Source organism: Echinops telfairi, unplaced genomic scaffold, assembly GCF_000313985.2.
Source record: "Echinops telfairi isolate 266 unplaced genomic scaffold, ASM31398v2 ScPeMD7_7469;HRSCAF=8507_1, whole genome shotgun sequence".
Taxonomy (NCBI): domain Eukaryota; kingdom Metazoa; phylum Chordata; class Mammalia; order Afrosoricida; family Tenrecidae; genus Echinops; species Echinops telfairi.
This window is the reverse complement of record NW_022111373.1, coordinates 11,168,325-11,183,908: the sequence shown is the minus strand read 5'-3', so window position 1 is coordinate 11,183,908 and position 15,584 is coordinate 11,168,325. Positions and strand designations below refer to the sequence as shown.

Below are 15,584 nucleotides of genomic sequence, written 5' to 3'. Positions count from 1 at the left end.
GAGTTTCTGTGGATTTGTTTCTTTAAAGTACCCAGACGAATACACCCTGTCACAAAAATTTCCAACAGGGCCAGAGACCTGAACTTGGATGATACACCTGACAGAAGCAACACCAAAATTGTTCCATGGTGAACATGCCCAGACAAACTGCAAATGTCTCTGGCACAACACCCGTGTCCAGAGGCCCCATAGGTTACACAGCCTTGTGTGAGGTTCGGAGGCCTTGGTGACTAGCTGGGCAGGGCCAGTGACAACAGTGAAGAGTAGCCCAAGCCAGACCCCAGAAGTCCATGAACTTTAGTTCAATTTTATATCTTATCTTGAACATCTTGATGAGTCAGGGAAGAATTTTAAGCAAGACCATAATATCTGTATTTTGTGACAATCACCATGCTGGTAATTTTGAAAGTTGAATGATGGTGTTCAATGGAGCTGATTTTCAGGAAGTTTGCCTGATAACATATAAGCACTCAAAATACACACAAAAGGTGCATGTGCATTATGATTGTGGTGGGGATTACATTGTTTATATAGATAGCATGGGGAACAAGGAGATCTCAACAACTTTGTTTTTATCAGTCCATGAATGTGATATAGCATTCCATTTACTTATGGCCTTAAGTTATGTCTTGTGACTTTCACATGAGTTTTTCATATAATCCATTAGGTTTATATATAAATACTTCTGGTGATATTGCTCCCAATGATAGAATCTTTTAAATTATGTTTGTAAATATTATTGCTTATGCATTATATTATCACATGTTGATTTCAATCTAGAAAAGGAGGGTGAAACTTCTTATTTTTACTATGAATTTCTTATATTCTCTGTCTAGAAAATATTTGTAGTTGTGTCATTATGTATAATTTATTTACCTTGTCTTGTTATTACATTACTTAGTGTTTCCATTGCAGTATTAAATAGACATAGTGATAACATATCTTTCTCTTAATTCTGCACCTAAAATAAATGCTTCCACAATTTTGAGTCCTGAACGTTTTTGGCAGGTCCATATAATCAGTTTAATGAAATCTCATACTATTTCTCATTTGCTAAGTGAATTTACCATGAACACGTGTGTGTGTTCATCTGGGTAGACTAGAGAAACAAATTCATAAACGCTCATCTGTATATAAGAAAGAGGTTTAAAGAGAATTGAATATTGAGAAAATATCCCAGCCCAGTCCAGATCTAGTTCTTAAGTCCAATATTAGCCCATATGTCTGATACCAATCTATAAAGTCCACTTCAGACTCACAATATACATGCAATGATGCCAAATGCAGGAGGATCACAGGCCAGTGGGTGGAAAGTCTCGTGTCTCCAATGGTGTTGTAAGCATCTCAGTGCTGGCAGGGGTCTCTATGTGGCTTCTCTAGCTCCAGAGGTCTGGTTGCATCAGGGTAGGTCCATGTGGCTTCTTCAGCTCCCGGGGCATAACACCATGTATCTTGTCAGTGCAGCATCTCTCAGGAAGTGATCAGAGAGAGAGAAGTGCCTCCCGCCTCCAAGGAGGAAATACAGGAGTTCCCAGAATTCTCAGGCGAAGGCCTCGTCCATACAGAGGCCTCACTGGTTATATCTTGATTGACAGGCCAGACTCCACCCCTTCACTCATAATCCTCTCAAATCGACACCAGATTATGTAACTACCACAATGAGTATGATAAAAATATATATTTATGAATATATTGTAGAAAAACCCTTATTTTATCATGTTAATATGGCGAGTTATATGAACAGGTCTTTGAGAAAATAGTATGGATGTCACATCTGACCTCCTTTTGATACACAAGAGAGGAGGAGAAACTATCTCCACACAAGTCCAAGGCTGATTGTCGCAGGAATAGGGCAGACAATAGGGCAGACATGCCTCCATGGCAAATTATCATGGTTATGGGGATTTACTAGGGAATGTAACAGGTTAACACAAGTCAGTATCATAAATCATTGAGGATAAAGTCTTTGGTCCACTGCTTTGCCTGTTTTTAACCAGAAGTTAAGTTCCTCTCTCTCTCTCTCTCTCTCTCTCTCTCTCTCTCTCTCTCTCTCTCTCACCTTGTCTGGTCTTCGGCTCTGGGTCATAAGGTCCTATGGCTTCTGCTTCCGTGGGCCAGAAATCCCATCCCCCGCTGTGTCGTACAGTCTCATAGTCTTGACACTGCTTCTCTGCTCTGTCTCACGGTCTCCTCGCCTCAGCGGCTGCTCTCAGTGTAACACACCCTCTACTGTCTGCCAATCCAAGGAGGTATTGTCAATCTGCTCCGCTAGGGATTCTCCTTTGATGGTCTCATGAATTCTCTTGCTTTCAAGATGCCTCATTATTATAACCCAGAAATGGCAAAATTGACCAGTCCTCTAGAGTCCTCTACACCTTGTTTGCATGATCCTATTCAAACACTGAGTAGGAATTAGAGGAATCTATAGAAGACGATATTCGGAAGTTCAACTCCACCACAGTCTTCTCATATGTAAATTCACGTTGACACTGAAAAATCTTAAAACAAGTCCACTACAGCCAAAATACAACCCTGAGTCTATCCCATCTGAATTTGGAGAACATCTCAAGAACATATTTGATGCATTGAACACTAATGACAGAAGGCCTGATGAATTTGGGGATGACCTCAAGAGCACCATACATGAAGAAAGCAGGTCATTAAAAAGACAGGAAACAATGAAAAGATCAAAGCGTCTGTCAGAAGAGACCCTGAAATGTGCTTTTCATCACAGAGTAACCAAAGCAAAGGGAAGAACGGATGAAGTCAGAGCTGCACGGATTTCACAGGGCAGCTCAAGAAGACAAGGTAAAATATTATAATGGAATGTGCAAAGGCCTAGACTTGGAAAACCAAAACGGAAAAACATACTCAACTTACCTTAAATCAGAGGTTCTCAACCTGTGGGTTGCGACCCCTATGGGGGTCGAACGACTCTTTCATAGGGGTCACCTGATTCAAACAGTAGCAAAATGACAGTTATGAAGTTGCAACGAAAATAATTTTATGGTTGGGGATCACCACAACATGAGGAACTGTATTAAAGGGTTGCGGCATTAGGAAGGTTGAGAATCACTGTAATTGAAAGAACTCAAGAAAAAGTTCAAGCTTCAAGTTGCAATATTGAAAGATTCTATAGGCAAGATATTGAATGATGCAGGAAGCATCAAAATAAGATGGAAAGAATACACAGAGTCACTGTAACAAACAGAACTAGTCAGCATTCCACCATTTCAGGACACAGCATATGATTAAGAACCAGTGATATTAAAGAAAGAAGTTCGAGCTGTATTGGAGGAAAACATCAACCAAAAACAAGGTTCCAGGAATTGATGGAGGACCAATTGAAATGTTTCAACAAGCTAATAAGTACTGGAAGCACTTACTCATCTATGCCAGAAAAATTGGAAGACAGCTAATTTATTAGGCATTTATTATAGGATCGGGAGGGAATAAGTCAAAGATTTTTGTTAGGGGTTTTAGGGATTAAGCCTGAGTTTCATCGTCAGGCATTTGTCTCAATCTATCTGCTAAATACTCATGAAAAATAAATGGATTTGCTGAGCATTGATAGCCAAGAGTCAGCCAGGCAGTCTCAGCTAGGCAACCATTCTACATGTTAGCTTCCCCTATCTAGAACATGCCCACCCTCTGCCCAGAGGAAACAACTCAAGATCAACCTAGCTACACTTCTCAATTTTCCTCCTTCCCTGTTTTGTCCTATAGGCTGCCTTAGAACGAAAATAGAAACACTACAAGAAAGTTTTCCTTTGTGTATGAAAAACATAAGAGGTACAGTAGTCATGAATCTAAAGCAAATCAAAGATCCCAATGGTAATACACTCGGTGCCCTTTCTTTAACGTCGCAAAGGCTGATCAAGACTCTGAATCTGCTTTTCTGGAGCACTTCCTGATGCCTTGTTTCCCACGGCCCCTCTCCAAGAAACCCTCCTTTAGTCGTAGTCTACAGGGGGCGGTATCTGCAGTGGGCCCTCCTTCAAGGCTCTGCAGCCCTCAAAGTTGACTTCTGGCTAACTGAAGGCCTAGGAGTGGAGTTTTATTTTGTTTTCTTTCTTTTATCAAGCTTTTGAGGTCTAAGCTCATGGGTTCTTTGGTAGCATATCTTCCCACAAAACATTGACTATTTATGAAGGTGATATAATCTACTTAATCTTAGCCAATTCCATACATCAGTAAAGATCCTCCAAGTTCTTAGGGAAGTAGAGGTCTCAAATCTGACCTGGTGCTTTGTTTTTCTGCCCTCAACTCTATATCCCTTGGTCAGGGTTGACAACCTGGAGACTATCTGCAATAATAGTTATGAAACAATACCCTTAAGAAGATCTTTCTTTGAGAGATTTTATTCAGTTCAGAATTTTTCTTGGACAATTTTGCTTAACGCAATTTTTTGTTACAGCTTACAACACAGTTGAAGGGGGTCTAGAAACAGATTTTGATACTACTAGTCCCCAATGTTCTAGACTTTCATTTCAGCTGGCTAATTGTCCATTACTTTTTCTGTCCTCTTTCTTATAATACACGAGCCTTGAAATATCATTGCCTGATCTGAGCATGAAATATCGTTGCGTGATCTGAGCATGTTTAAGCCGTGCTCTTAGAGCTACACGTGATGTGCACTGCAGACTCCCACGGGTGAGTTTTACCAAGTGTTTTATTGACAAGGAGCCTTGGTGGGGCAGTGGGTTAGGCGCCGGGCTGCTAAGTGCACAAGGTTGGCGATTCAAACCCACCAAATGTTTTGTGGGAAACGATGAGGTTGTCTACACACACAAAGCTGTTCAGCTTGAAACCTTATATTGGGTCCCTCTGAGTCAGAATGGACTTAGGGACAGTGGGTTTGCTTAAGATAAATGGCGTTTGTTTCATCTTCAGATATAGCGATCACTCTCCACTTCCTGGCTGCTCAATTGGTGCCACATCTCAGGGACCTTTCAAGATACCGCTTTGTTAAGTTAGACGGTATTAACACAAGAGATCAACCAAAATAAATAAAAGCCAAGGTTTTGCTCAGGAAAAGTCCAAGGAAGGACAAATATTATGGGGCAACTGCTTTCCTACCTGTGACTCAGCTGATGGCTCCCTCATGTGACATCTCTGTGACCGAAGAACCCTTGCTTCAGAGAGGAGAAATTTGAGCAAAGTCTTGTGGAAGAGTACAAGCCAACCCTGGGAGTGCTCTCCATTACTTTTGTCCACACCTCACTGGCCAGAAACCATCGGGTTCCCATCCAGGGACTTCAGTGATTCTGTGTTCAGGAAGGGGACACCAATATGGCGAACGTTTACCTGTGGGCTGCGGTATCTAGTTCTCATGTTTTCAGCATTCGCCTGGCATCCTTTTAAAGTCTTTGCACTCTCATTTCTGAATCTAAGTCATATTTTAGGAAAATCTCCTATAATATAATTGGATTTCATTTTTTAAATTGTGACCAAACAATCCCAGGCATTTAACTGGAGGCCTTAGTCTACTTCTGCTTAATGTGATTATTTCTAATGTTTTTCTTTCAGCTTTCTAAAGTTGCCCTTATGCTTCTTTGACTTATTTTCCAGTTGTCAGATATATTTATATGTTGTCCTTTGTTTTTGTTTTTCTACTACAGTTTACAAGTTAATCGTTCAATTTCTAAGAAACTTGGGTGGAACAAACAGTTCTAAGCACTTGGCTGCTAAGTAAAAGGTTAGACGTTTGAAAATGGAACAAAAAACTCTCTAGGGCAGTGGTTCTCAACCTTCCTGAAGCCGCGACCCTTTCAAACACTTCCTCAGGTTGTGGTGATCCAGTCTGGGGCGTGTCTGCATGTGGGCGGACCCGCCTGGAGACTGAGAGAGGAGTGGTGTCTTGGTTCCTAAGACCATCAGAATATGGTCTTAGGTGACCCCTGTGAAAGGATCCTTTGACCTCCAAGGGGGTCGCGCCCCCCAGGTTGAGAACCCCTGCTCTAGGAAAGTTCTGCTTTATTACATGGAGTAGATATGTTATTGATACCACTCACACACTATAGCATTATATTTTTAGAAATATTTCTAATCTCTATTGGGAATTATTTGTTAAAATACTCTGAGAATACTTGTGTGAAATTTATTACTGAGCAGTATTTTATTTCCCTCTTACTTTAAAACTCACAAATCAATGGGTTATTTTTATTTTACCATAAGATCAACGCTTGCTTAATTTAACATTGGTATATAACCATCCTTTTTGGCTTAATATTCCTTTTTGAATCTTCAGCTGTACTTGAATTTTCTTCTTCTTTAAGTACTTAATAAAAATTTTCTCTCATTAATGGTCTATTCATTATATACTCTTTCATTTTTTTGTTTTATAAAAATTATTTTATTTCACTTTATTAAAATATAATTTACATATACATAAAAGTTATCAATAATGGTAAATTAACCAAATAATAATTAAGACAGAAAAGTCTAGGTAAGATTTGCAGTTTTACTTTCTTTAAGCAAGAGTTTGAACACCTAAATTGTTTTAGAGCCCTAGATAATTAACATGGTGACTGGTTTCTATGATTGCTTTTGAATTTTGCTCTGTTAAGGGTATTATTAGAGTGGCCGTGAGAGGAAGACTCTCTAAGAGGTAGAGTGACACCGTGGCTACAACAATGGGCTGAGGAACAATTGTGAGGAAGGGACACAGCCGGGCAGTATTTCATTTTGTTGTGCTTAAGGTCACCATGGGAAAGAAGCAATTTGATGGCAACTAACACAAACAATAAGATAATTCTATTTATAAGGTGGAATACAGAGGGCGAATAATATGTGCTTTTCTATTCTTCTCTTTCTTCCTTAAAGCTATTTGAATATATTTATTAAAAGAAAAATAAACCTTATTATGAAGTAATTTTGATCCTTCCATCCAATTCCTAATAAAATTATTTGATTAATTTTTCCCTTTAAATCTCCTTCAGACATAAAATTGACATGCAGAGCAAAAACAAATAGAGTAATATTCTAGGTTGGACCCCAGAACCTTAAAAATATAGATATTGGGCTCAAATGATATTTTAGAATATAAACAAACAAAAAGGAACACCACCATCGAGTAAATTCCAATTCATAGTGACCCTGGAGAACAGAGCAGAAAGGGACCCTTGGGTTTTACACGCTGCAAATCTTGACAGGAGCATGTAGCCCCATCTTTCTCTCCTGGAGCAGCGAGTGGACTCTCAAAGTTAACCTTGTGGTTGCCAAGCCAACTCACAGCCCCTTAGGACATAGCCCTGATTATTTTTCTTTCTCTTATGTTTGGTTTTAGAGGGTGTATTTTTCTTTTCACTCTCAAACTGTGTTTTACTCATTTTGTAGAGCTTTCTTAAGGAGACTAGCATCAAAGGAGCCTGACAAGCCCAATTTATCAATGTCAAAAGAATTATCCCTCCAAAGATGATCAAACAAATCTAGCTTTCAAAAAAAATCAGAATTATGTGAAGCTCAGATGATCTAAATTTCACAGAAAATTATTTTTTGCTCAATTCATAAACATTAATGAGGCTTTCCATCTTCACACAAATGGTAAGTCAAAATGATTTAATGTTTTACTGAGAACATTAGTGCTATAGAGTATAAATTGATCTTGAGCCAATCAACAACCTATTGGAATCCAACAGATTCTCCAAGATTTTCTCAATATGTGAAAAATGAATGCATTTTTTAAAATAGTAAAATTCATATCCTGAACAGAAAGCAAATTGCTTTATCTAGATTTTGTTTTGCCTACCAGTTCTTTGAGATGGCAATTATATATAACATGAGTTTACAATGGTCATTATAACTCTGAATTAACTTGATGGCAGTGAGTTTGTTTTTACTTTTGCTTTCTGGAGTTTTAGTTAGCTTACATAAACATATATTGATGCTCAAAGGATGAGTCAAAATAACTCTAACTTCCATTGAATGTTCTTTTTTAGAAAGGCTGAAAGAAGTGTGACATATTTATGGAAAAATTACTGTACATCAATGGAATGTATCACCATTTTAGATTAATTATAAATTAATAAAATTTAATTCTAAATTAATTACGAGAGTAAATAACTGCAAACCTCTATTAACAATCAGATTATGGACTGTATGAAGTATGAAGTATGAATCTGAGAAAATTGGAAGTCATCAAAAATGAAATTGAATGCATATGATTGATATCCTAGGTATTATGATCTGAAATGGCCAATTTGAATTGAGAAAATATGGTTTAGTATGCTGAAAATGTCTAATTCGGAGGCAATGGCATCACATTCATCAATAAAAAGAACATTTCAAGGCCTATATTGAAGTATCAGGAGGTTGTGTGTGTTATCATAATATCCATGTGCCTACAAGTAAGACCAATTAATACAATTATTAACATGTATGCAGCAGCCAATAAAACCAGGGTTAGAGAAGTTGAAGAAGCCTACAAACCTCTTCAATTTGAAATCAATTAAACAGGAGGTCAAAATGCACGGATAATTGCTGGCATTTGGAGTGTGTCTTTCAGCAAGGAAGACTGCGCCAGCTGCAAATCCAGGGCTGTTAATAAGTCTTCTGCTTCTGAGGCTGCATTCTTCTTCATATAGTCCAGATTCTCTGATTATTTGGTCAACATCGATACTGAACAAGTGTGGTGATAAAAATGCAACCCTTGTACACACCTTTCCAGGTTTTAAACAATGCAGGATCCCGTTCTGTTTGAACAACTGCCTCTTGCTGTGTGCACAGTCTCCGTTTGTGCACACTGAAGCGTGCTGGGATTCTCAGTCTCCTCAATGCTATCTATAGTGTGCTATGATCCACATCATCAGAAGTGTATTTCATGACATACCTTGACATTTTCTCCTTTTAGTATTAGTTGGGATTTAATACATATATCATATCATTTCATATACTGAAATTTTCTTTTTGATGATGAACATCATGATCTCTCTTGAATTTGTCATTCCCAGCATGGTAAATGATATAATTACCTGATTCAAAAAGGTGTCTACCAGTGAATTTCAGCTTACTAATACCTAGAATATAAATCTTTATACATTCCACCTAATGTCTGACAATTCCAAAGTTTCCTAGAGTTATACTTCATTCTAATTATTAATGGCTGCAGCAATAGGCTCAAATACATGAACAACTGTGAGGATGTTGTAGGACAGGGCAGTGTTTCCTTCTGATGTGCATAAGGTAACGATGGTCAGAACAGACTCAATGGCACCTATCAAAAAATACCGCAATGGCTGATGGATGTTCTGAGCTATTTCTTGTCTTTTGGAGCCCTGCCCCACCAGCACATGACGGTCCTGAAATGGTTCCACCACCTTGATCCCTAAGGTTGACTCTCAGAAAGCAGCATGTCCCAGGCATATTTTGAGTGCCTTCCATCCCAGGGAGTGCCTTTCCTGGCCCTGTGCTGACCATGTCCTGTTGCTGCTCACAGGCTTTCAGTGGGCAAGCTCTCAGAAGGAGAACGCCTCGCTCTAGCTTGTTCTTAGTCTGGGAGCTCTACTGAAAGCTGTTCACTAGGGGCCTGCTGGTATTTGAAATATTGGTGGCATTTTTTCTGGCATCACAGAAAACCACAAATCATCTCAGTACAACACACTGACAAACGAGGGCATTTTAATACATGATCACTTAATCTGAGTAAGGACACACAAAGACATGATTCCATTAACTGGATAACTCATCGTCAAATTAGATCCTAGATGTTAGATCTCTCTGGAGCTAGATCTATACCTCGGTCCTTGACTCCGGGCAAGAAAGAATTCATGCCGAAGCCTGGTTCGTGAACCAAGTGAGTTTTATGAGAGTTAAGAAGAAGTTTCAGGTTTACACGGCACCCATAAGACTCCTCCCGAACATGCAGCCTGGCTGGAAGCTGCTCAGTGGCACGCAAAAAGAGTCCCAAAGTTCCTCCAAAGTTCTGCCAAAGTTCACCCCTGCTTGACTCTGGGCTCCTGCCTTTTCAGGGATTCCACAGGGAGGCGTGGTGGACAACCCCTGATTGACCCCATTGGCTGAATTGAATTCACCTGGCCTAGGTGAGCCAATTCAGGTTCAGCGCGATCGACCCCATTGGCTGAATTGAATTCACTTGGCCTCGGTGGGCCAATTCAGGTTCAGCGCCCACCCATGCCTACCGGAGGGAAACCTGAGCCTCTGAGCATGTGCAGTGTAGTGCCACTCCTTTGTTCCCGTAGCTTGGCCCTCTGGGCATGCGTTAACGGACATTCCCCAGCCCTAAACTAGCCTACCTAACATAGACTCCCATCTTCATTCCTTTTTGTAATCTGTTGGATTTCTGGGAAAGTCTGTTAGTTAAAACAAAACAAAACAACCTTTGATATGCCTCTTCACAGAAAGAGACGACGAAAACTGCTGCGCAACGAGTTAGAGGTTACAATGTGGAGGTTCCTGTTGCTGATATCCCTCCGCCATCCCTGTCGTCAGCTTTGAAGAATAACCCACTATATGGTGATGTGAGTTTGGAGGAAGCGATGGAAGATAGGAAAAATAATCCTTCGTGGACCGTTGAGGACTACGACAGGCGTTCTCTGCATACCAATCTCTCGGGCCATCTGAAGGTACTAAGGGCTAAAACCTCACTTCCTTGACTTGAAGACATCGATCACTTGACCGTGAAAAAAAACAAACAAAAAGCCAACATTAGGATGGTGGCTGCCTGCATAAATCAGGCTCTCTTCTCAGGTCACAGAACCTGCGGACTTCATGACATTTTGACCATTGACTTCCCTGCCAATCTCATTGTCAAAGTATTTTTATTTGTTTGTTTTGAGTTGTATAATTTCAACATCTACAAGCATTTGGTATGGTAGAGAGGGGAAGAAATGATGTGGCACGGAAGGAAGGTTTTTAAGTTTCATGAAAAGTAATTTGCAAGATTGCTTGTATTTTCCCTAGTTTTATGTGCATTAGGAGATAATTGTTTATTGCATAATTATTAAAACTATTCATTGATTGCTGTCTTAGGTACTGTCCTCATATAAGGCAGCTCTCATGAAATATTTTATTTTAAGCACAATCAGTGATTTAAGAGCATGCATTTGTATTTTGGGCATTTTCCTGTGTCTCAGTAACAAAACAAAACAAAAACATTTCAACATAAGAAAAATATGCAATGAGCTCATTCGCCCAGCTTAAACCCAGCTATTCCTCTCCCCTCCTCCTTCATCCCGCTGGTGTTTATCCATCACATAGAAAAGCCGGAAATACCTGAAGAGCAGAGAAAGAGGCTCTCAGCTTTCTGACTGGTCTGGTTTCCCACCCAGCTTTGACTTGCCTCTGCCTGCACCAGGTCCAGGGATGCCTGCCGTGACCCAGTGCTCTTCATTTACAAATTTATGCATATCCCAAACCCAACAATTTTTGTTTTTGTTTTGTGGAAGGGACAAACAGTATGCCCCTTAAGATCCTACACACATTTCTTAGATCTCAAATTACACTCTCTGAAAGACCTTGTTTTCTAGAATCGTGTACTTTCTAATGCTCCCACAGATTTAATGCATGTCTGTCCCCTATATAAAGGATAATTCTGTGATTTTTTTTAGCAACTTTCTTAAGATCCAGAGTGCAAATAAGTCATTTTCTACTATTACCAAAAACATGCATCAATTAATTATGCTGACGTTTCTTGGCCATATCTTAGCTCCCCCCCCCTTTTTTCCCTTAGCTAATGACATGCATGAAAAGGGGGCTATTGAGATAAATATTACTGTCATCACCCTCATAAAGTTCATTCAACTGAGCAAGTAAATTAACCATGTGCAAGAGAGAACCAGATGACTATAATTGCATATTGCGCTAAGAAGACTCAGAAGGAGACACAAATCGCATCGGATTAGAAAAAGCAAATCGTTGCTAGGTGAGACTGCTGTGCAGAACTGCACGGCTGGAGGTGGTTTGTGGGAGTGGGGATGCAGCAACAGGAGCGAGGAGGAGCCCTGTCAAAGGCACAGGTACAGGAAAGTCAAAGTAACAGGCAGGTCCTGTTTCATTTAAACAATAGTCTAATAGGATAATGGGAAATTAAGACTAGAAATAAAAAGAGAACAGCTAACAGAATTAATTTTACCTCACAAATTGTACAGCATTGACAATAAGAAGTTTTACTAAGTTGAACAAGCATGGGATTTATGCTTAGAAAGTTATGCTTACACATGAACAAGTACCAGTATGATGGGCACATAGTTTTGCTACACTCCCTCGGCTCAGCCCCACCCACTCATCTTAAAGCAGGGAGCCCTCACGTGTGACACCAGGTCATAAAAACCCATAATAGCCCTGGTTTGCTTGAGGGTATCATGCAGAAGCCGTGACGTTTATTTTCACCAGAATTTCTTCCTCTGCATCGCTGATTCAACTTCTTTTATTGACATCTTAATCCTCACAGCATACATACTTGGACTCTTAATTTATGTTCTGAATCCTACATATCACTTACGGATCCCTGATGGGTTAATGGCTATGCATTGGGCTGCAATCCTCACGGTCAGCAGTTCAAAACCACCACCACTATCAACTCTGCAAGACACAGGCTGGGGTTTCTACTTCCGTAAACAGTGGCAGCCTTAGAAAGCCACAGGAGGTCACTATGAATCAGCATTGGTGGCAGTGAATTTGAGTGCTTCCTGGGGTCTCTGGCCACTCCCATCTTTCAAATGCTTATATGGATAAATTAATTCTATGGAAGTTCTGTCACTATTATCCAACATTAAGAATTACTAAGAACTTATAAAGCAGAGAAGAGAGAGAAAAAAAGCCTCTATGTAATTGGGAAGGAAAGCTGTAAGCAGAATGTATGAAGAGATCATCTCTATTAAAGAAATCCTTTCTGGGGAATAAGAACTGATAGGGGATGGATAGCTTGAGTCCTTTCTTCAGGTCAGACAAGTCCAAGGTCTCTGGGCCCTGACTCTTGGCGCACAAGCTGTAGTTCTCTTTAAGGAAGACCACAGGCTGAGGATTCCTGTTAGTCTTACTCCTTCCACTTAGTCAGTTTCTGAGTTTATGGGAAAAACCTCAGCCAACAAATCTATCCATATCATGCAGACAAAAACAGCCAAGGCCCACCCAACATAGATCATTGTCCTTTCCTATCAATGCACTAACCTGATTGCGAGGAGCCCTGGTGGTGTCCTAGGTACACATTCAGCTGCAAACCACATGGTCAACAGATTGAAACCACCAGCTGCTTCCTGGGAGAAAGATGAGACTTTTTACTTCCACAAAGAGTTAGAGCCTTGGAAACCCACAGGGGCAGTTCTACTCTGCCCTCCCTGGCTGCTCAATAGCAGTGAGTACATCACCAGATTGACATGCACGATTTATGAGACAAAGATCCCTGAGGACGAGATGGCGAGCTGCAAGGTAGGTGGTTCAAATCTACCAAACGCTCCATGAGGGGGAAAAAAGTATCTGCTCTAGTAAAGATTTACAGCCTCAGAAATCGTAAGTGGTTTCTCTGAGTCAACCTTGACCAGAAGGCAGTTGGGTTGGGCTATTTATATGATGGAAGTGACAATGACCGGGGTTCAACATTATGGAAACACTGCTTTGGTTTCTGACTCTCTAAACTGAACAATTTAAGCACTCCATTGAACTCTAACGAACTGTCTGAAAAACCTCCAGATTGAAGCTGCTGAGATTCCTAGACAGTGTGAGACGTTTGTTACCTGTTTGTGCTAATCAAGGAAAATGGGATTCATTGATTTGAGCTCCTGCTCTTAAATATCATGCCAGTTTAAAAGCAAAACAGCAGCAGCACATGCTCGAACACAAAACCCAGTTGCCACGGAGTCCATTTTGACTTCGGTGACCTCCTGTGTGTCAGAGTATGACTGTGCTTTATCAGGTTTTCAAAGGCTGATTTGTTAGATGCAGATCACCGGGCCTTTGCTCCAACATGCCCCTAAGTTGCCTGGATCCTGTCCTACCTTTCAGTTAGCAGCCAAGTGTGTTAACCATTTACGTTACACAGAGACTCCAAGCCTTACCTTGAAAAGTATACATAGGAGCTTCGTTATTGCTGATGGTGTATTGTTCCACAATCTTAATAATACGGCTGATTAATTGATTGTCCTCTGCATCTTTAGGAAAATCCTAATGACCTGCGGTTTTGGTTGGGAGACATGTACACGCCCGGGTTTGACGCCTTGTTGAAAAAAGAAGAGAAACAAGAGAAGCACTCGAAATACTTGCGCATAGGTCTGCTCTTGCTCCTTGCTGCCTGCATCTTGGTTTCCATAGTGACGATCAGTACTTTTTTCACCTAAGGAAATTACCACAGCCACATTATGTTTCTTAAAATCTTTCTAAATAAACGTTTTCAGAAAAACCTGTCCATGCAGTGCGCATTGCCTTCATGACCGTGCAAATCGCTGTAACTGCAACTTTAGCATATATCAAGTGGAAGTGTCTGAGATAGGTGACGTTCTCTACTTTGCTCTAGGAAAACCTTATGAGAATTCTAGAGGAAGCCTTGTCCTTCAGAAAGTAGGAATTCTGGGGAATGCAACCACAGAAAAGTCAATATAGACAAGCAAAGAGAAATATTTTGAGAAGACCAGCACAGCATCAACAACGGTCAGTAGTTAGCAAACTAAATCCATCTTGTTTTTAAAACACAGTGATCTCCCCTCCAGCCATGAGGAAAGTAACAGATCACTCTCTGGCCAACTGCCAGAGTCACAGGATAAGAGCTTTTGGTCGTGCTGCCAATTGGCTCCCATTCTCTCCCTGGTCTACCTTCTTTTATCTCGATGAAACCAGAAGAGAGAAAGAAAGAGAGAGAGAGAGAGAGAGAAAGTAAAGGGAAAAAGGGGGTGGTGCTGAAGGAGACTTTATTCAAATCTATTCTTATTTTCTCAGTAATCCTTTTAATGCTTCAATGTCATGTTGCACTTTCAGTGGAACTAAACTTGGACAGGGTATAGTTATATAATTAATTATGTTCATCCATTTGGTTAATGTACCCCCAGTTGCACTCAGTAACCACACACTGGCAGACATGTCCTGGGGGAAAATGCAAACCAAACATGCTGCACGGAGTTGATCTCCACTAGAAAAGAAGAAATACTGCACAGGGAGCAACGATTGAATCCCCTTTGTGCCATCTGTTAACTATCGGACCCTGGAAAAGTTAATTCTAAGACATGGAGTAATTCCAACTACTCTAGTGTTACTGTTACTAAGTAACTTCCAGTTGGCTCTGACTCATTCAACGTCATGGCAGACCTTCCATATTCATATGAATGAGACAACTGAAAACCCCATTGCTTGGCTCAGGCCTATATTTGACCTCATAGTGACCTCTTTGCTCTTTAATGCTGTCAGAGGTCTTGTGCCGCAGGTTCGGCTAATGCAATATGACATTTCCATCTTGACTGCTGCTTCCATTGGCATTGATTAGAAATCCAAGTAAAACAAATCCTTGACAAGGTCAATAATTTTTCCATTTATCACAATACTGCTCTTTGGTTCAGTTGTATTTTCTTCATAGTGATGTGCGACCTGCCTGGATGGCACAGTGGTTAAGCTCTCAGTTTTTAAACCAACAGGTTGGCAGT

The 15,584-nt window shown here is 40.4% G+C and overlaps 1 protein-coding gene across 1 annotated transcript in view; it reads left to right on the top strand.

Moving 5' to 3' along the window:
* Positions 1-14,291, top strand: part of MINAR2 (membrane integral NOTCH2 associated receptor 2) — a 23,453-nt gene extending 9,162 nt beyond the window's left edge. The window contains exons 2-3 of the mRNA XM_004696592.1: positions 10,359-10,583; positions 14,112-14,291. Of these exons, the coding sequence (XP_004696649.1) occupies positions 10,359-10,583; positions 14,112-14,291 (405 nt within the window). The remainder of the gene's footprint in view (positions 1-10,358; positions 10,584-14,111) is intronic.
* Positions 14,292-15,584: the final 1,293 nt, after the last annotated feature.